The 21,469-nt window shown below is 59.1% G+C and overlaps 1 protein-coding gene across 1 annotated transcript; it reads left to right on the forward strand.

The window, feature by feature from the left end:
* Positions 1-3,216: 3,216 nt before the first annotated feature.
* PCP4L1 (Purkinje cell protein 4 like 1) lies at positions 3,217-21,120 on the forward strand. The gene is made up of 3 exons (XM_014569624.4): positions 3,217-3,361; positions 16,201-16,255; positions 19,266-21,120. Exons 1-3 carry the CDS (start codon positions 3,353-3,355, stop codon positions 19,406-19,408), a joined length of 207 nt encoding a protein of 68 aa, XP_014425110.1. The 5' UTR covers positions 3,217-3,352; the 3' UTR covers positions 19,409-21,120.
* Positions 21,121-21,469: the final 349 nt, after the last annotated feature.

The following is a 21,469-nucleotide window of genomic DNA, read 5'->3' on the forward strand; positions in this document are numbered from 1 at the left end:
CTTCATTAATCTGTACTGAGCTGCTCAGGGCAGTTCTACCCTGCCGAGCTCTCTCCCCACGCGATGGCTCAGGCCAGGACCACAGGCACTGGAACAGGATGTCTTGATTTTCCCATGTCAGACCCAGTCTCTCCTGCCCCGCCCTCTTGCTCCACAGGCCCCTGGGACTCCGCTGGCACTGGGGAAAGGGCCAGGCCACAAAGCCTGGATCACTGCAGCAAAGGAACGGCTTTTAACGGCAGCAGCCAGTTCCCCTGGAATGGCTAAGGCCAGGCACGCAGGGGGCACTCCTTGTCTGGGTGGCAGTGGTGGGGCACCATGGTGCAGACACAGAGCTATATCAGAGCCAGCCCAGAGTCACAGAGACCCCTCCCCCAGCAGGCATGAGCCACTGGTATCTTCCATCTGGAGAACTCTGTGCCCGGGCAGCGATGATACTTTTCCAACTGTCGGGCAAGAAATCCACCACAGGAGGGAAACCGAGGCACTGAGCATGCCCACATCAAGTCAGGCACTTGCAGCTGGCTGCATTTGCCCACTGCTCTGAGATCCTCACGGGAGGAGCCAGCTGTGTAGGAGCAGCTGTCCTATGAGTGTGTCAGGGATATGGTGTGGTGTATGAACAAGTGCCTGTGTGTGTACATCGGGGGTGCAGGGAGGTGCAGCGTGTGTGTGTGCACTCATGTGCAGGCAGTCCCAGGAATGAGCATGCCTGGCCTGAGAGGGAGTAAGGAATTGCTGACTGGGTGGGCTGGACTGATCCCCCCCAGTTGTGGGGCTGGGCTGGGCATTCACCAGGCCAAACACCTCTGCCTTGCAGCTCCAGGCTAAAGCAGGGCAGAGAAGCCAAGCAGCAAGGAGACAGACCATGTGGCATTGGCACTAGTAGGGAGCCCACGGCTGGCTGCAGTCAGACCAGAGAGCAGTGGCCTATTTTTCCCCATGAGCCAGTGGGAACCTTGGCACCTTCCCTGACCTCAGTGCGGCTACATGAATTCTTTATCAGCTGCAGCTTTTGCCTTACATTAAACATGAGGCAAAAGCACCAGCCGAAGCCAGACACCACTTAGCCACAGCGCGTGCTACCCAGGAGCTGGAGCCAGCCCTGCCCACGAAGGGGCCATGGGAATACGTCTGCTGGGCAGCTCCACCAATTCAGCCTACAGCGCTTAGTGCCAGCCTCTCTCAGGTTCCTGGCTCCTCCTCCCGGGGGTTCACACCCACCACATGGTGAAGACCCTCGTTCCAGGAGGTCCAGGACAGGGGACGTCACAGCCCATAACATGGGCCATCAGGTTCCTGGGCTCCTTTGCTTCCCCCTCTTGCTGCCAGAGAGGCGATTCCCACCTCAGGACAGCAGCCTTTGGCAGGGCAGCATGAAGCTCTCACTGCTCCCTGGAAAAGGCCCCATGCTCCAGGGTGACACACTTTGCCACGCCAGCTCAGTAACTACATTAGTTACCTCCCAGAACACATATGAAACCTGGCCTGGCAGGAGCAGGGATCCAACCTGCAGCCCCAAGAGAGCTGGCCTGAGTGGAGGCTGTGGTCGATACTGCCCACTAGGGGGCGCCACACCCTCACACATTAAGCCTGGTGCATTAGAGTAATTGCTTAAGGCTGGAAGAGACCTCAGGCGTATCTAGTCCAGCCCCCTGCCCAAAGCAGGACCAACCCCAACTAAATCATCCCAGCCAACGCTTTGTCAAGCCAGGACTTAGAAACCTCTAGGGATGGAGATTCCACCACCTCCCTAGGAAACCCATCCCAGCGCTTGCCCGCCCTCCTAGTGAAATAGTTTTTCCTACTATCCAACCTAGACTTCCCCCACTGCATTAGGTACGCCTCTGGGTGGGGACTGGATTCTGTGCCAGGGACCGAGCTCCTGTTGGCGAGAAGTGCCTGAGGCTGATACGTGGTTACAACTGAGGTTCTTGCAGGCACCTGTGTGCAGTTAATTGCTCCGGAGTACGAGCCGTGGCTGCTGAGAGCTGGCATCGAAGCTGGCGACATGGGCTGGTCAGAGCCTCTGGATTTCACTAGGTTTCATCATGATCTTAAGGAAGCCCAGAGAGGCCTTGTGAGGTCCAGTCCCAGCACCTTGGGAGCCCTAGTCCCTGCACTGCGAACAGTTGGGAAGACAAGGAAGAGCCATTGGGCACCCACAGAGTCCCTGGCATCCTTTGTCCTCCTGGGTAGGTGCTATGGTCTAATGGTTAGAGCAGGAGTCTCCTGGGTTCCATGCCCAGCTGGGGAAGGGGGAGTGTGAGGTAGTGGTTACAGAGGAACTGGGGGCACCAGGAGTTCTGGTTCCATGCCCAGGTCTGGGGTGGGAGTGTGATGTAGTGGTTAGAGGGGACCTGGGGGCTAGGTTCTGTGCCCAGCTGTCACTGGCTGCCTGACCTTGAACATATCCGCTCCATGTCCGCGCTGCACCGGGGCCGGTGACCGGTTCGACGTAGCCCCATTGCTAGATGGGGACACTTGCCAGGGTCAGGAGCCTGCACATAGGGATCGGCCGGTTCCGGGCTGTGCCCAGGAGCAGGAAGGAAGCGGAGGCGCAGAGGGACCCTGCGTAGGTTGGAAAAGCCCCTGCGGGGATCTCCGTCTCCGCTCCACCGCCTCCTGCGGGGCCCTGCCGGGGCTGCGGGCGCCCTAGCCTAGCCACGGGTTATGTAACCGGCCGAGCCGCAAACCCAGAGCCGCAGCTGCCCCGCTCCGGAGCGCGCGCTGCGGGGAGCCCGAGGGCTGTGCTGTGCTGTGCTGGGGCAGCCCGGTGGAAGGAGGAATCCCGGGCTGGGGCAGCGGGTCCGGACCGATCTATGGAAGGGGGAGCTGGCCCTGCCAAGAGGCACCTGCCTGGGTGTAACACAGTCCCCCACCCTTCTAGTCCTCTCCCCCCAGCTGCCAGGGCGCAGCGCAGCGCCCTCCCAGGTCACAGCCTCCCTCCAAGCTGCATGAGCGCAGCGCAGCCCCCCCCTTCCCCGGTGCGCAGCCTGCTCCCTGCTGCATGGGCGCAGCGCAGCCCCCCTCCCCCCAGCTACCTGGGCGCCTCCCAGGTCACAGCTCCCCGCAAGTTGTCCGGGCGCAGCGCAACCCCCACCTGCCTGAGCGCAGCCCTCCCGCCCCAGTTTCCAGGCCCCCTCCCCTCCCCGCTTGTGTTTACTCTCGGCCCGCCTTAGCCTAGTTTGGAAATGCAGCAGAGCGCTGCGCGCCCCCATTGGCTGCCCGGGGCTGTCAGTCGGGCGCCGCGCGGGGTCCGGCCATATGCTATAAAGGCGGCGAGGGCGCAGCCGGCTCCAGACTCACGATCGCCGCGCAGCGTCCGGCCAGGTCCGCTCCGCGCAGCGCCATGAGCCAGGTGAGGCTCGGGGCCGGGCGATGGACGGAGGGGCCGCGGCTGAGTTCCGAGGGGAGCCCGGCTGGGGGGAGCCCGGGGACCACCGCGCTGCGCCCCCTGGCTGGTCCCACAGATGCTGGAGATGGGGGCGGGTGACCCTTTCACCCGTGGCCGGCTGAGGGTGCGGGGGGAGACGCCTCCAGGGGGCTGGAATCGCCTCTCACCGCTGCTCCACTGAGGGGAGACCCCGGCTCGGCCTTTGCCCCCATTTGTCTTGCTGTCAGAGTCCCCTGGCTCCACCATTGAAGACCGGCTTGTCCCCAGCTCCTGGACATGCCCCCTTGCAGGGACTGAGTGTGCCTGGGGGAGTCAGGGGGTGGTTGGCTGTGGGGGGTGCTCCCCTGTCCGGCAGGATGTGACAGCCAAGCCCCCGGGGGAAGGTTGCTAGCCCTAGGACTGCAGGTGAAGAGAGGCTGGGCAGCCCCTCTGAGACCCTGCGGCTCCCCTCTGTTCTGTGGCTGGAGGCTGGGGGAATCCAGCACTCAAAGCCTGATGTGTTCCCACTGCACTGCTTGGCTGGGCAGCGCTGCTGCACGTGGTGGTGATATGATGGGGGGGGGGGGGAACTACTCCCATCCCAGCTACACCACTTCCCTCCCTCGCACACACCCAGCCGCAAGTATGATTAGTGGCATCCTGGAGACCGGCTGCTTGGTGGACCTGGAATCAACTCTGGGTGTGTGGCGCTTGGTGTGGAAGTCCTGCTGGTCCCCGGCTTGGCTGCTCCGGCCAGTTCCAGGCCAGCTTGGTTAAGTTGAAGTTTAGCACCAGCCTGCAGCAGCTGGGGGTGGCCTGGTGCTCCAGCTGGGACCCATCTTCACTGGGCTCCCCCAGCTGCAGCTGGGCTGACACTGGTAGGGGGAGCATGTGGCTGACGTCACTCTGCAGGGCCCCCTTGAGGGCTCTAACTGCAGAGGCAGCCCTGGGCTGGCTGGTGTCCACCCTGCACGCTCTAGTGCCAGGAGAGGGCAGGTAACAATGTGGGGGATGGGAAGCCCCAGGGCCTCTCCTAGGGAGGGGAAGGCAGACTGGCTGGGCACAGACGGGCAGTGCACAGGATCCTGGGGGCTGGGATGACCATGCTGGGGGCAGGTGAGCTCATCCTGTCCTAGGGTCAGGGGAGGCTTCTGTCTTCCTCGCTCACTCAGCCTGGGACAGTAAATGCAGCCAGTTAGTGCCAGCCATGTTGGGAGCCGTCCTAACCCAGGCCCTGGCCGAGGGCTTGGCAAAGAGCATCCTGCAGCGACACGAAGTCTTCGGGGACCTGGATGGAAGTGAGTCTGGGACTGTCCCCAGCTCTGTTCTCAGAGTGTCTCCCTGAGAGGAGGAGACCACAGAACAGGAAGCGGGAATCCCAGGCTGTGCTGCATCTCTGCAGGGAGACGCGGGGAGGAGGGATGGAGAGACAGACACGTGCACCCACAGTGCAAGCCCCAGGGTTGGCCTTTCAGACCCAGTTTTTCCCTTTCACATGGAGCCCCCCACAGGGTCCTTGCAGAGAAGTGTATTAAAGTCTCCCGTAGGACGCTTACATAGGGTCCTGCTCCTGCTGAAGTCCAATCTCGACCCTGGCCCTGCAGGGTGATGCAGATGCCTTCAGGGAGTTGGAATGAAGTGTGGCTGCAGCCCGGACCCCTTCGGCCCCATGGCAGGTGGAGCCTGGCCATATGGCAACTGTGCTGATGGCAGCACTGACTTTCTCTCCTCCCTGGGCCCCATAACTTGTGGGGGGAGGGTAGCTGCTGTGCTGATTCCCGGGTGCCAAAGCCTGCCTGCCCCACTGCATGGCCTGACCCCAGTGCACCAGGCTGTCCTGCTCCAGCCCCACCGGCAGCTGACCCCTCAAGTGGCAGCAGGCTACTTCCCGGCTGTGTTCACCAAATCCCAGGCGCCTCTTGCTGCAGAGGAGGGAGCTGCACAACAGCGCCTCCCGGGGGACAGAGCACTCCTGCCTCTGGCAACCAGCTAAACAAACACAGCCCTTGGGTCCCTCCAGGCCTGTCCCTGTATCATGGCCCAGCAGGGAGGGGCTCACGCAATGGTGGTTGTCAGGATGCCCGGGCTCTCTGACCCCCCAGCACAGGGGGAGCCTGCCCCGCTGGGCTGCTCCTCTTCTGCAGGAGAGTGGGGGCAGGGTCTTCATGCACGATCTGAAGCTTTGCCCTAGAATCTCTGAGCCCCCCTTGGAGGGCACGTGCTGTGGATGGGAAGCAAGTCTATTCCCTTCCTCTGCATCTCAGGGGTTTTCTTTTGCACACTGGTCACGGTGACGTCCCAGCTGCCTGTATGTGAGCTGTGGGAGCGGTGTGGTACAGTGAGCGGGGAGAGGACACCCTGCTCCAAAAGCCCAGGCCCTGGTGCCTGAGGTGCAGGAGAATCCCCATCTATTAGCAGTGTGGAGCTGGTGACCTGGCTGGGCAGGGCTGCCCCCTGGTAATTAGTGGCAAGGTGTAGGAGCTGGCACTGCTTGAGGGAAGGCACAGCCTGGCCCCTGGGCTGCTCAGAGCATGGTCTCAGCAGCGTGATCGGTGAACCCTGGCGTGCCAAATGCCCCCTGGTCCCACTGGCTGTCTGGACCACTGCTGCTCCAATCACAGTTGTGACCCTGAAGGGAACGACTGGAGCCTCCTTCCTTCTGTCTGGGGCAGGGGCTTGGGCAAGTGGGGCAAGACTCTGCCTGTTGAAGGTTTAGGTGAGCCCCTGGCATTAGTCCCAGCCCTTCGGGGCTAAGCCAAGGGGGAGTTGGAGGGTGTCATGGGGTGCCTGAGGGCAGTGCCTCTCCTGTCTCCCTAGGCAGTATCCTCCTCCGAGCTCTGCTGGGCATGAGGCAGCACTAGGCAGTTGTTGAAGCAGATGGGTAGCGAGTTCTCCTCTGCAGGGAGAGGCAGGGGCTGCCTCCCTTATGTTGGAAGTGCCAGTGATGGGCAGCTGCAAACTCCTGGGGTGGGGTGGGGTGGGAGGAGGAGGTGGTGACCTGGATGGACTCTGCTCCCCCCAGCAAGTGGACGCCAGGGAGAGGGAAGCTGTGGGGGGGGGGGGGGGGGAGCAGAGCACTCTTCCCATGAGTTGGGGACAAAACAGCCCCTGCGGAGCATCCCAGGCCCTGGACAAGGAATTCCAGTGGGGGGATTCCTGAGCAGCATCACACCGAGCACCACAGGCCCTCCTCCATCCTCCCTCTCAGCTTGTGGCCTCTTCCTGGGCACCCTGACAGCCCACTCCTGCTTCTGTTCAGTAGCCCTTCCAGGCCACCTTTCCCCTGTGCCCCCTACGCTCAGCCTGGCCTGCACTAAGTTGATTGCAGGAAGAGCTCATGGCCTTTGGAGGTTCGGCGTGCACATACTTTGGGCTTGAGACCATTATGGGATGGATCATCGGGGGTTGTCTTAGCAACAAATGCAGAGCCAAGACCCCAAGTCAGAGTTGAGCAAAAAGTCAAGGGGCACCATTAGGTTTCAACAAAAATACCGGACACACTTGACATTACATCACCATCTACATTTTGTTTAGAAAACACCAGACACTTATATTTTGTCACTTATATTTTCTCAATTTGTTTCCCGAACAGAAAGCTCGAATACTGGATTGTCCGGTTCAAAACTGGACACCTGGCAACCCTAGGCACCCTAGAGAGCTGGGCAGGAGGGCTGGCCATGAAGGGAATTCCCAGCTAACCCTAACCCTAACCCTAACCCAGCCTCTCTCAACAGGGGGCGCTGTGGGGCACAGGGCAGGCCATGAGGGGAACTCCCCCCTACTCCCTTCTCAGCTTCTCCCAGCAGGAGGCTCTGTACAGGGAGGGGCAGGAGCGCTGGCTGTGGGGGGAGTTCCCAGCTACTCCAGACCCAGCAGGGCTCCCTGGGAGCCCAGTGCATTGGGCGTGCTGGGAAGTGCACAGGTGCCTTAAGCCACCTAGAACAAAGGCTCCAGACAATGGTTCTGTGACTATGCCGCATCTGAGATGGAAAATCCCAGGCAGGTAGCGCAGCACGTCCCCAGCGCAGGGGAAGCCGGCTGTGCTGCACGTGGGGGGGGGGGGGGGGGGGGGGGAGGGGGGGGGGGAGCTGGCAGCCTCTAATTGCAGCAATCCGTCTTGTGGAAAAATACATCAGAGCCGGGAGCGCCTGGGGGCAGCGCTGAGAGGCTGAGCCGGGCTGGGGGAGGTGAAACCCAGTCCAGTGAGTGACAGACAGGTGTGGGGGGGAGATGGCTGTGCAGTGTTGCAGGTGGGGAGGGCGTGGGGCAGTGCAGACCCTGCAGTGCGGAGCTGGGTGCAGGGTGGGGGGTTATCTGACAGCAGTTGGCAGCCTGGTGCGCTCTAGCTTTTAAGGGTAATTAGGAAGCCTGTTCTGGGAGGGGGGATTTGCTGATAGCGCTGAGCGGCTTATTGGCCGAGCTGGCTGCAGGGAGCAGTGGGCACAGTGCCCGGGGGAGAGGAGGGCTGGCACCCCTGCGTCTCCCAGGTCTGGGATCTCTGCTGCGCTTGTCAGCAGAGTAGACCTCTGCCCCATCCCTTTCCGGCCTCTCCACGTCCCTGGGACTGTTTATCTTGGACTCGGCATCCACCATGCCAAGGGACTGGCAGCTCACGGGCCCTTTTCCCATATAAGGGCAGCTTTAGTGTCTGGGTCCTGGGGCTGTCAGGGCATAGCCGGACAAAGGATTGTTGTCACTGCTCTCTCAGGAGCTCAGGGCTTTGCTGCTTCTGCCGGGATCGAGCCCCCTGGTGCTGGGGCAGCCCAGACATGCAGACGAGGAACAGCCTGCCCACCTTGGCTTCCCTCTTCCAGGGCTGGCTCTGCCTTGGAGGTGCTTTCTTACACACAGAGCTCCTGCCCTTACCCTATGGGCTGCAGAGGCAAGTCCCCTAGGAACAAGGCTGAGCATGGGGTCTGCTTGGGGCCCACTGGGCTGGGTTACAGGGTGAGCTAGAGCGCTCCTGGACATGGGGAAAATTCTGTACTGGACCCATCTGTGCCATGGGGGCTGGGGCTGCAGGGACAGCCGGTGGTCAGGCAGGGCTTCCCGGAAGGATAACTGCCCAGCTAGGCCCTGTGGCACATGGCACCATCCCTGAGGGCACTGGGGTGGAACCTCTGGCTAGCAGTGTCCTCCAGTGGTTAGTGTCACACTGACATGGGGGAGACCTAGTCCCCTTTCCTTGCTTCAGGCCCCAGCTCTGTTTGGTTTGAGCACTTTGGGGCAGCGGCTGGCTCTCATTGGGCGTTTATGAAGGGTCCAGCTTTTGGTTGGGGGTCAGTCTGGCACCATGGGGGGCAGCAGGGCCCCTGATCTCAATTGAGGGGGATCCTGGCTGGTACCAAGGGGGGCACTGCTCTGTTGGGGGTGGGGGTGGGGTTTGTGTAACACAGTAATCCCTGTGAGCTCAGGCCCCTCTGGAGTGGAAGTAGCTGCAGGTAGCACTAAAAGGCACGGTCCCTTAGCCCAGGTAGCAGCAGAGCTTGGCTGGAATCTCCGCAGCTGCCCAGCTGTCACTGCCAACGGGGGCCCATCGGGCTGCACTCCAGGAGCCCCTGGCCAGAGGTGGGAGTCCTTCCCCCCTGCTCCTCCCCCACTGAACCCACCCTACTGCTCAGCAGATCCAGGAGCAGCTGGTGCACTGCAGCCCAGCCTGCAGTTAGGGGCTCTGATGCTAAGTGGTGGGGTGTAGCTGCCCCTCGCCCAGGTTGTGGGGCAGGGCAAGGGGGCTGCAGGCAGGCCAACAGGGCAGTGCAGAGGCTGGCAGCTATCTCAGCAAGGGGCTGCAGGGGCCCGTTCCAGGCAACAGAGCCCCAGCAGACTCAGAATGGAGTGGATCTGAACTCCCCAAGCTCTTTCCAGTGTGGAGCTGGGAGAGATGCCCCAAAACAAAGGGGAGCCAATTGCTGCCTCAGCCCATGGGACAGGGCAGCAGCACCCATGCCTGCTTGTGGGGAGCGGTGTAGACATTGAGGTTCAGCAAAGGTCATGTAGGGACCCTCATGCTGCTCTGGGGGGCATAGGGGGAGGGGCAGACTCTCAGGGGCATGCCGGGTAGGGTTAAGCACCCTTAGAAATTAGTCAGTGCCCCCAAGAGCAAGGCTGTGGGGGGAAGGAGGACAGACAGACTGACGGATCTCCAGCCACGTGGCCCTGTGCCCAAAGCCGCGTGGGCTGGCGGTGGCAGGCGTGAGCCGGGTGTCTAACGAGATCAAAGCCGATAGCGAGATCACTAAGCAGATTAGAAATGAGCCGGGGTGGGGGAGGGGGAGCACTGGGCTCCAGTCAGAGGCACTGCAGAGGGGGAGAGGGTACCCCTCCTGCCAGCCTCACCAGAGCCCCCTGGCTCCCTCTGGCTAATCCCTAACCTCGGTTCACTGCCTGCTGGTTCTCCAGCCCGGGGCCTGCCAGCCGTTCTGCCCTGGCAAGGGGAGGGAATCCCTGTCCAGCCGAGGGGAGGGGCAGGGTGGGAGGGAGAGGCCCTGTTCTGCCCCAAGCCTGCAGGCTATGCTCCTCCATCCCCTTCCCTGCCCCAGAGGTGGCTCCCCTCACCCGGAGCCTGCAGGCTGCTCTGGGGGCTGCGTTCTCTCTCCACCGCGCTACTGGCATTTGTACAGTGGGAGTTAACAGCTTCATTTACCGGAACCAGAGCCATCAACAACCAGCTGCTACAGCCAGGCCGCATCCTGGCCAGATGTGGGGGGAGAGACCCAGGCTGCAGTATCTTGTTCTGGGGAGGAGGCTGAGCTGTGGCAGGACCGGGGCGGGGGCTGCAGCATCCTGCCCTGGAAGGAGGGCAGCGACCGGTCTGGTTCTCACAGAGCAAGCAGCTTGGGGTCCCCCTCTGGAGAAGCCTGGGACCTGGGCTCCCCCCTTGCTCTACCTCAGACACAGCCAGGGTGGGAGGAGTCCCCAGGGCATGGGAGGGCACGGCCCTAAGCTCCTCCTGCCCCCTGCTCTTGAACATGGCTGTGGCTCATGACCTCACTGGTTTGGTCTCCTTGGCTGGCACTAGCTGCTCGCAGCCTACCCATCTCTGTCCCTCAGCTGCAGGCACTCTGGGTCCCTGAGGGCGCAGCTCCATGGGCCTGTTCCACACTGGTGTAGACAGTGGGGCTATGTCTGCATAGTAGCATTTTTGCGGAAGAAGAAATGCAAATGAAGCACTCATTAGTATTTTTCACGCTTTCATTTGTATAGTCTCTTCCGATCCATTTTACAGAAGAGGTCTTTGGGGGGGGGGGGGGAAACGCAGTGTAGAGGGGGGCAAAAACCCCTTTTGCGCAAGATCCTGCATACCTCCTTTTTTTTGAGGGATAAGGGATCTTGAGCAAAAGGGTTTTTTTCCCGCAAGTCTACACTGCGTTTTTCCCGCGAAAAACTCTCCCGTAAAATGGATCGGAAGAGACTATGCAAATGAGTGAGAAATGCTAATGAGCGCTTCATTTGCATTTCCTCTTCCGCAAAAAATGCTACATTGTACACGTAGCCTGGGTGGATGGTGTCAGCGGCAGGGGCTGCTGTATGCGCCCACACTTACATCCCCAAGGGCAGCAATAGGGCTGCCCTGCTCCCAGGGGTGGTAGCTAGGGTGTCTGTCTGGGGTGTCTGCTTCTGCTTCTGGCCTCACCCAGAGCCCCCTGTGGGGGTGGGGAGGTACAGGAGGCCGTGCACTGTTTCTAGTTCTTTGGTTTTATGTACCCCTCGGGAGTGTGTGGTCATGAATGACAATGAGTGGGGGAGCTCTCAGCAGTGGGGCCAGCCCCCCAGAGCTTTCCATATAGGGCAGATGGGAGAATATGGTGGGCATAACATACCTGTGCTTCAGCAAGGCTTGTGACATGCTCCCATGGGCCGATCTCATAAGTAAGCAGAGACACATGGGCTCCTTAGAACTAGCATTACATGGATACGTAATTGGTTAACGAATCTCAGACGATGAGCAGCTATTAATAGAACTGCATGTGGTTGGGAGGGGCATGTGGGGGGGGGGGTTCCACAGAGGTCTGCTTAACATCTGTATTAGTGACCTGGCTGCAGGACTCCAGCACCTATGGCTCAATCTTGCAGGTGACCCAAAATGTGCACATGTGAGTGAAACACTTTGGGGCCAAGCGCTGAAATTCAAAGGGCTCGTGGGGAGCTGTCAAGCTGGGTTCTGAACAACAACATGAAATTCTTCAAAGACGAATGTAAGGTGTCACTCTTAGGGAAGAAAAACCAAACGCTCAAATACAGCCTGGGGGGAGAACTGGCTTGGCAGCAGCACCGCAGAGGAGCTGGGAGCTGTGGTTGATCAAAAACCTCAACATGAGTCAGCCAGGGGATGCTGCTGTTGCACAAAAAGCGAACGCAGTGACTTGCAGGTTGCACTCGTAGGGGCATGGCCTGCGAGGCAGGGAGGTGAGAGCTTTTGCTCGAGTCAGCGCTGGCTTGGCCTCAGCGAGGGTGCTGTCTAGTTTCAGTCCCCGCCGTATAGAAAGGATGTGAAGAAACTGGAAAGGACCCAGAGGCGAGCGACAAGGCTGATCAAAGGGCTGGAGCGCAGCCATCTGAGCAAAGGCCGGAGGAACGGGGTATGCGTAGTTTGGAAAGGAGGGCCCAGGCTCCCTGCAGACGGGGAACAGAGTCTGCTGGATCTGGTGCAAGATGGGACTGAGCAAGCCCAGCTCAGTCCTGGCTCCTGCCAGTCCAGGACCTACCCTTGCTGTGGCGCTGCAGTCTAAATGTAGTAGGAGCCAGGCTGCCTGCCCGCCCTGCTCTTACTACATTTAAACTGCAGAGCTGCAGCCAAGCCTGGCCAAAGTTTGTGGGGCCCAAGGCGACCTGTTGTGGTTGGCTGCACCAGGTGGCCAGGCGGCTCCCAGCCAGGGCAGCGAGCGAGCAGCTGGGTGGCGGGCGCCTGGCAGCGTGGGGGACCAAGGCAACTGCCTTGCTCACCTTCCCCTAAGGCTAGGTGGCTCCCAGAGGCGTCCTCCTTTATCAACGACATGATTAGCTATTTACTCCCTCCTTAACCTCCCCAAGTCGGGCAGTGGTTTTCAACCTTTGTTCATTGGGGGGACCCCCTTAAAGTTTTTGATTGGACATGCAGGCCCCTTTGGAAGTCTCAGGTCTGGTCTGCAGCACCTCCCTCCCCCCTGCCAGTGGTCCGTGGACTCGCAGCTTGAAAACAGCTGGCCTTAACCATCCAAGATGTGTGGCTCAACAGCTGCCTTTCCAGTAACTGTGCTTCCCTGCCCTCCCCAGGCAACACCCCCGCCCTTGTCTAGAGCTGTGGTTTTCAACCTGTGGCCTGTGTCGGGAGGGTGGCCCCCTGTAGGCCTCCCCATTTGAAAACTACTGATTTATCTCCTTGCATAGTCTGAGGAGAGCTCTGTCACGGGCCTGGGTTCCCAGGCAAAGCCTGGGGAGACTGGATCCCTTCCTAGCAGGGTGAGGGGAAAGGCTGATCAGCTGCCTGGGGACAGCAGGGCGCCCAGCTCCAGTGCTGCAGGAAGGAGGGGTCATGGATCAAGACTTGCAGCCCCCCACCCTGCCCCATCTGAGTTCCCGTGGGATCTGGGCCTATTGTCTCCTGCTGCCGCCCAGGCTGCATGATGGATTGTGTCCCCCTGACCGGGGCTTATGGTGGAAGGGTTCCCAGCTCCAGATCCCTCCCCTACATTTTGCTGCTGGGGCTCTGTCATGGGAGCCAGGAGCTGTGGGCTGGTGGGATCCAGGTGTGGCCGCTGGCATGGACTAGGTGCTGGACTGGGCAGTGCAGCACTTGGGTAGAGGCAGGCCAGCGGCAGGTCACTGGGCTGTTCTGGGCCCCATGTTGGCTTCAGTGGGGCCCAAGATTCAGCAGAAGCCCGGGGAGGGAGAAAAGACCCGCTCTCCGTTAGATCCACAGAGTGCAGGTCAGACCTATCTCTGGCTCCGGCAGGGCTGTAAAACTGGCCGATTGCAAGGGTCATTGTGTGGGGCGCACAGAAGGGCAGAGCTGGGGCTGATCCCTCCAGGCCAGGCCCTAGGGAGCTGCTGTGTGGTGACACAGGCTGGGAGCCAGAGGAGCACAGGCTGTGCTTAATTTGTAACGAAAGAGGTGCCGGGCCTCAGACAATTGGCTGCATTCATAGCTGACACAGCAAATCCAGGGGGGCCAGGGCTGAGAAGTGCCAAGCCCAGAGTTGCCAGGTCTCATCTCTGGGGGTCTGCCTGAGTTCAGTAGCCTCTTGGCACAGGTCACATCCCTGCCCGTCCGTAGCCCAGAGCAAGGCCTGGACATCAGCCATGGAAGTTCATTTTCAGTCTGCAGGCCTGATGACTTGCATCCAAGAGTTATCAAAGAGCTGGCTGAGGAGCTCGCTGGCCCATTAACACTGATTTTCAGTAAATCTTGGAGCACTGAGCAAATTCCAGACAACATGAAGAAAGCTAATGTTGTGCTTCTTTTTTTAGAAAGAGGTTGACCCAAGTAACTATAGGCCTGTCAACGTGACATGGAGCCTGAGCAACATGATGGAGTGGCTGACACGCAAACTCAATTAATAAAGAACTGAAGGAATGTAATAGGAGTGCAAATCAGCATGGAAATATGGAGTTATGAAAAATAGACCCCCCTTAAATTAACTTAATGAAACTGAGTTTGACTGATAAAGGTAACAGTGGTGATGTCACAGACATCGGAAAGGATTTTGTCTAAAAAATGAGGTGGCTATGCTAGTAACTGGGCACACAGTAAATGGATTAAAAATTCACTAATAGGTCTCCAAGTGCAACTGTAAATGGGGAATTGTTGTGAGGCAGGGGCACTTCCAAGAAGTCCCACGGGGATCGGTGGTTGGCCAGGGACTATTTAACAGCTGGAACAAAACATAAAATCACCATGGATACAATTTGCAAAGGATACACAAATACCTGATATTAGTCCCTGATATGAGTTTGTTGGTAAACTGGGCACAAGCAAACAGTGAGTGTTTTAATGTGGTCACGTGCACAGGGAGGAGCAGGAATGTTGCCGTACTTACAGAATGGGGGGGATCCTGGGAAGCAGGGACCCCTCAATTGTGGGGGTCATGGTGGATAACCAGTGGAGTATGTGCTCCCTGCGGGACACTGTTTCTAAAAGAGCTCAAGCAATTCTGGGGTGAATAATGGGAGCCTTGAGGAGGAGACAAGCAGGAGCCTCAACTGGGCACTGGTGCAATCGCTGTGGGAACCCCGCATCCAGCTCTGGTGACCCTAATTCAAGAAGGACATTGGAGAGGGGTCAGAGACACAGGAGTGATGAAGGGAATAGGACACCTGCCAGTTAAGGAGTCTCTAGGAGCTCTATCTAGTGAGCTTGACAAAGAGGCGGGGAAGGGCTGACTTGGTCGCACTCTGTTAGTACCTGCCAGAGGAACAAATATTTGACATCAGGGTCTTTAGTCTAGCAGAGGAAGGTAAAACATGATCCCATGGCTGGAAGTGAGACGAGTTCAGACCAGAAGTAACGGTGACAGAAATGAACCATTGGAACAAGTGCCTGAGGGTTGCAGTTGATTCTCCGTCACTGGCTCGTTTCAAATAAAGGGAGCTGGGCTGTTCCTCTCGTGGCTCCGGGCTAGGAATTATCTGGGGCAGGTCTCTGGGCTGGGGTATCCAGGGCTGAGACAAGATGAGCACCACGGTCCCTTCTGGAATACGTGACAGGTGTCTGCAGGATTCCCAGGGGTTGCTGTTGGAGCTGCCTCCCTGGCTGAGTCCCTGTGATCCCAACTCTGTGCCAGAGGGAGCACTTTTGGGTGGGGGGGACCATATTTGTCACTCACCAGTAGAGGAGTGCATGGTATAATAGAGCTTCACGCTGCCTTAGTGTGTCCCTACCAGCATGCAGCTTGGATGAGTTTTGTGCCCCCTGCTGGCACAGCCAGGGATGTGCCTGGCTGGACTGGCTCAGCGTGCCCCTAGCTGGCACCGCCAGGGGGCGCCCCCTGTGGGACCGGCTCTGCATGCCCCCTGCTGGCACAGTCAGGGATGTGCCTGGCTGGACTGGCTCAGCGTGCCCCTAGCTGGCACAGCCAGGGGGCGCCCCCTGTGGGACCGGCTCTGCATGCCCCCTGCTGGCACAGTCAGGGATGTGCCTGGCTGGACTGGCTCAGCGTGCCCCTAGCTGGCACAACCAGGGGGCGCCCCCTGTGGGACCGGCTCTGCATGCCCCCTGCTGGCACAGTCAGGGATGTGCCTGGCTGGACTGGCTCAGCGTGCCCCTAGCTGGCACAACCAGGGGGCGCCCCCTGCGAGACAGACTCTGCATGCCCCCTGCTGGCACGGCCAGGGGCTGCTCCCTTTTAGGACCATCTCCCCGCATGGCCTGGAGGCTGGTGCTTTTCGGGCCTGTGATTCGAGCTGCTGCGTAGGGAGAGCTGATGGCGCAGGGCTCAGCTGCAGGACTGTGCACAGCACGTGTGGGTGTCCAGCCCCAGCCAGCTTGGGCAAGCAGCAGACTCCTCCAGGCCTGCTTGTGCTGAGGTCCTCGTTGACCAGGCCGCTGGGCTGCTCGATGGTCCCAGCAGAGGCAGGCAGTTCTCGGGTTCTGGTTAGAGAACACAAACAGGGGTAATCCCCATAGGCTGTGATCCATGGGCCCCCTCTCTGCCTGTGCCAGTCTCTCTCTATTGGCTGTGTAATCCATGTCCCCCCGCCAGCAGCTGTTCTTCCCCCCCCCCCAAATCCCCTGGGGTGCCGCTGGCAGGCAGCCACAGCAGCTGTGCGCAGTGGTGGGTAGCACCAGGGTGCTGGAAAGCTCCGCTGCGCACAGCATGGGCTAACAGACCCTTTCTCTCCTCTTGCAGCTCAGCTCCAGTGAGTCCCCGGCCCCCAGCCAGGCTCCCGGCAGTCAGGAGAAAGGTGAGTGAAGAGGCTGGCACTGCTGTGGCTCACAGAGGGCTGGCATTGTGCTGGTGGCTGTGCCCAGCGCCCGGGCGGGAGGGAGGATGATGTAGGAAGAACTCCCATCTGTTGCTGGTTATGAGCCCTCACCTGTTCCTGAGTCCATGTTGGTGGCATCCTGGCTGGGCATCATCTTGGCTGCTCTATGCCAGCGTGTCCATGGGAGGGGATTTTCCCAGCATACCCAGATGGGGACGCAACTGGCTTTGTTACAGGGGAGCAGCTGTCCAAGGTCAGGCCTCTAAACCTCCTCAGCCCTGTAGTTTTCTGGGGGCTGGGAAGCGCTGGGCAGCAGATTACCTTTGGGATGAGGTGATCCCTTCCTTGCAAAGTGCAGGGCTTCCTGGTAGGATGCTGCCATGGCACAGAGCCCCATAATTGGATGTCACAAGCTGGTGGCTTCCCCCAGCGCAAGGCTCTGTCAAACACTGTCTCCAAGACTCTGGCAATTCCCAGAATGGCAACTTGGGAGCTGTGCTTGGACCTGTCCTCGTGGGAGTTGCCCTGCCCTGCGTCCCTTGGCACAACTCAGTGCTACAGCATGGCCAGAGGATGTGAAGTGTCCACCCCATGACACGTGCAACCAACTGCACCAGACCCCAGAGGGGCTTTTGGCTCCTCTGGCTGCTCCTGTCTCTCAAGCCCTGCACTGTGCGGTGTTTCCAGGGACAGGGCTCATGAGATCCAATACACCAGAAAGAGGGACTCACCCCCCCCCCCAAAAAAAACACCCCAGGACTCTCCTCCAATGGGTTGGGGGTACAGCTGGCTTGAAAGAGGAAGCTAATTCCCACTGTAGTTCTGCACGGACTCTGGCTCCCTTGGAGGAGACAGAGCTGCCTCTGGCTTCCCCAGCCTGTGGCCAGGGGCCGAGAGAGAACAGCTCCCCAGGATGCAGCAGTGGGATAGGGATCAGTCAGTCTTTCCGCTGTTATGTCTAAGCCAGCCAGGCTGCTGCCACCTGTGCACTGGCTCCCAGTGCAGCATTACCAATGCAGAGGGAGCTGCAGTGCCGGGGGAGCCCAAGGCAGGGCAAGCATAGTAAATGACTAAGTGTTAAAAGCCATGGATTAAAATAGACTCAGGGATTCTCCCTGGGCTGTAATCCTTAGTTACAAAAGAGAAAAACAATTAAGTAGCTCAGACATGATTTCCAAATCCCCAAACAAGGAAAACAATAGCCCATCAGGTTTCATTTAAACTTTGACTCACACATTTTAATGAATTAAGGAGTCTGTTCCTGGGAGAGTTCATCTCTCTTGCTCCCTACTTACCAGGAAAACCCTTCTACTTGACTCCAAAACAAAGGGGAAAAAATCCCTCTCGTTTGAAATTCCTTATCTGCACTTCATTGGCTGAATGTCCAAAGCCCCCTCCCTCAGGTGCAAAGCCTCGAATCATAGAATCCTTGGCTGTGTCTACACTGGGCCACTTATTCCGGAAAATCAGCCGCTTTTCCGGATTAAGCTGCGAGCTGTCTACACTGGCCCTTGAATTTCCGGAAAAGCAACGACGCTCTACTGTACAAAATCAGCTGCTATTCCGGAAAAGCTTCGCTGCTCCCGCTCGGGCATAAGTCCTTATTCTGGAACACTGTTCCGGAAAAGGGCCAGTGTAGACAGCCAAGTAGTCTTTTCCGGAAAAAAGCCCCGATCGCGAAAATGATGATCGGGGCTCTTTTCCAGAAAAGCGCATCTACATTGGCCACAGATGCTTTTCCGGAAAAAGGGCTTTTCCGGAAAAGCAGCCTGCCAATGTAGACGCTTTTTCCGGAAATACTTATAACGAAAACTATTCTGTTTTAAGCATTTCCGGAAATTCATGCTAGTGTAGACACAGAAGAGACCTCAGGAGATCAACATGTCCAGCCCCTGCCCAAAGCAGGACCAACCCTTTCCTTGCCCTCCAGGTAAGTCAATCTCCCTTGCAGCCCCTATTCATGACAATGGAATGAGGCAATTGAGTGAGCAACACCATCTTCCCCTTCTGGCACTCAAGGGTTTGGTTGCCCCTACCACAGGGCTACATCCCTTCCTGTCTTGGTTTATAGCCACTGATGGACCCATCCTCCAAGAACTTACCTAGTTCTTTTTAAAGTCCAGCTGCACTTTTGACCATATCAACAGCCCCCAGCAAGGAGTTCCACAGGCTAGTTATGCGTTGTTCCTCTTCCCTGTAGTCAGTCTTCTGCCTCTTCATTTCATCAGGTGGCCTCTGGTTTTTCTACTGTGTGAGGAGGTGTAAAATAACACTTCCTTAGACACCGGTCATGCTTTTACAGGCCTCTGTCTGGTCCCCCGTTAGCCTTTTCTTCACTAAGATGAGCAGCCCTAGTCTTTGTAGTCTCTCCTTGGATGCAAGCCATTCTAGACCCTTGGGCACCTTTGCTGCCCTTCTCTGAACTTTTCCCAGTTCCCCTTACTGAGATGGGGTGACTGGAACTGGATTCAGTGCTCAGGGGGAGGGGGCAACCTGGATTTCTGCATGAGGATATTTTCTGGGCCAAGAGAAGTGGGTGCAAGAAAAAATATCCCCTTGTCCTGCTGACTCTCTACTAGGCTGGGAGCAGCCTGCCTGTGGTAGCTCCTAGCAGACCATTACTGCCGGAGTGGTGCTGTATGTGGAGTGAGTGTTTTCAAGGACCTGGGCACTCTGAGACCTCTGTGGTGGGTGGAAACAGCTATGGTAGCCCCCACCAGTGTGTGGCTACCTGGGGATATTTTTCCAATTGTGCCTAACTTGGCACTCATCAGCATTGATTTAGCAAGTGCAAGGACTCAGAGAGGAGGCAAGGCCTGTGGGTATTCAGGTGGGGGATGGCCTATTGCAGCCAGAGATTTGGGGGGGACCCTGAGGGTGGGCAGCAGGATGCTGGCAGGAGTTGCAGGACAGCGCCCCCTTGCTGCCCTGAGTTGAATGCCCCCCATAGTGGGGAGCAGCGGGGGTGACCAGGCAGTTCTCCCTGCAGCCAAAGCCGGGAACACCAAGAAGGTGGAGGAGGAGGAGGAGATCGACATTGATCTGAACGCGCCTGAGACCGAGAAGGCTGCGCTCGCCATCCAGGGCAAGTTCCGCCGCTTCCAGAAACGGAAAAAGGACCCCAGCCCCTGAGCGGCTCCCCTGCCCCCTTCCCACAGCCCCCTCCCCCGTGCTCCCCTCTTCCAGCACAGCCCGGATTACCCTCTGTTTGCTCGCTCCTGCCCCAGCCCAGTTGGGCTGCTGGTATTTTGCACGTTCTATGTACCTGGTTTCGGGGGATGTGGGGCGCCCCGGCCGCAGCTGCATCTACATGCCGAGCTCCTGCCTGGGAAAGCGGAGCCTCCTCTGCATATAGCCATGGTGATGGCACGGCAGGGTCCTGGTGCCACCCTCACAAAGCCATGAAGGGGCCAGGGGCCCCAGGATGCACAGTGCCCCCTGGGGCCTCATGCAGGCGGCCAGGGTGGAGGCAGCCCAGGGAGAGGTCTTCTCCAAGGCCGCCTACCCTGTTTGCAGGAATTCAGAGCCAGCCAGATGTAGCTGCCCATCGATGTGGGCCAAGTGGACTCCAGCCACAAAAGGTTTGCTGCTGAGCAGCCCCATGCTGAGTGGACACCTCTGAGCCACCCTCACCCTGTCCTAAGGGGGCCCTGCTCCTGCACGCCTCACACTCCATCCTGGGCATCGCCCCAGCTGCACCCCAGAGGGGGCGAGTAGAGCCTATGGCTAGGCTGGGTGTGGTGGGTGCTACAGGATAGCTGCAGTGCCTGGTCAGTACCCATAGGACCAGGCCTGCATTGCAGCTAACCAAGGCAGGACCCACCAAATCTCCAGGCTTCCTGGGGCCCAGGACTGGAGGGAGGGGCAAGGCCACCTCCCCCCCCCCCAGCTTTTCTTAGGCAACATGGGGGCTAGGGGCAGCTGGTGACCCCCGGTGCTATGGCTAGTGGTGGGGCGGGGCAGGAGAGGGGAGAATGTCCAGGTTTTGATCTACTCGGGGCCAGGCACAGAGCTACTGCCCTGGGCCCCACATAGTGAGCACAGGGTGTGTCAGCACCCTGAAGACCCCTGCTGCCTCGTGTGGAACAAGGGAGACCCTGCCCCTCCCATACTGAGAATGGAGGTTCTGTTCCTCCACTGGGAACTGGGGATTCCCTTTCCCTTCCTCCTCTGGGAACAGTGGTGACCTCCTTCCCCCCCCCCCCCCCCCCCCGGCTGGAAACAAAGGGGTGTGGCTGGGTGCTACGGTGTGGAGGTGGGGCCAGGCCCTGGGGGTGCTAGGGATTGAGAGCCCACCAGCACGGCACTTCAAGCAGGAGGAAGGTGCAGAAGGTAGCTAGGGTAGGGCAAGGATCAGAAACTAGGAAACAAGGGTTCAGAGCCAAAGGGGTTTGGGAGCCCATGGGGCTCTCTCCCCCAAGTGGGACAGACAGGAAGCCCCACTCAGCTGAGGAAGGAACCCCAGGGGCTCCCCCTCCCCCTTTGCACCCCCCTCAGCTGCCTGCCCACACCCACCCATGCCCTGCTTAAGCCCTGGGCTGATACCGCCGTCCCGCCGCTGGCACAGGGCTGCCCTTCATGCCGTCCAGCCCCCCCTGTGCCCAGCACCATCAGGCTTTGGCGTTCCCCAGCCTTGGAGACAACCAGCCTCCCACCTCCACTCCAGCCCACCAGGAGCTGCAGCACCAGGGACCACCGTGCAGCTGTGAGCAATCTGAGGGGCCAAGCCGCAGCAGGGCCTGGGCACGGGCCCCAGGAGACGATGCCGCCTGCTCTGCGGACACAGCTGCTGCGAGGACTGGCTCTTTTAGCATGTTTACGTAATAAAACATCTGGGAACAGTGGCCAGCCTGGTGTGTGTTGGTGCTGAGGGCGGCTCTGCCGGGCCAGGGAAGGGACCTAGGACCAGAGGAGGCAGATACATTGCAAAACCCCTGTGGCAGTGGATCAGAGCCCTGCCTTGGGCTCATGCTATGCTGCTGGCACTAGTTTAGCTGTTCCTGTTCCGGCTAGAGCCTGAACCCTCTACTTCGGGGAGGAGAGCCCAAGCACAATGGCACTGCCTTGAGTCCCACGCCAGAGCCAGGTGCTCAGACCGCTCACTGCAGTTTGTTGGTGCAGATGTTCCTCTACCACCCAAGGACACCGTGTCCTCACAACCATCCAGCCTTGGAAGACTAGAAATGCCACACA

This window comes from Pelodiscus sinensis, chromosome 22 (genome assembly GCF_052426305.1).
Source record: "Pelodiscus sinensis isolate ZL-2025 chromosome 22, ASM5242630v1, whole genome shotgun sequence".
Lineage (NCBI taxonomy): Eukaryota > Metazoa > Chordata > Testudines > Trionychidae > Pelodiscus > Pelodiscus sinensis.

Coding starts and splice junctions, on each gene's coding strand:
- PCP4L1 (XM_014569624.4), top strand. Junction 16,256..19,265: donor TCCCGGCAGTCAGGAGAAAG/GTGAGTGAAGAG, acceptor TTCTCCCTGCAG/CCAAAGCCGGGAACACCAAG.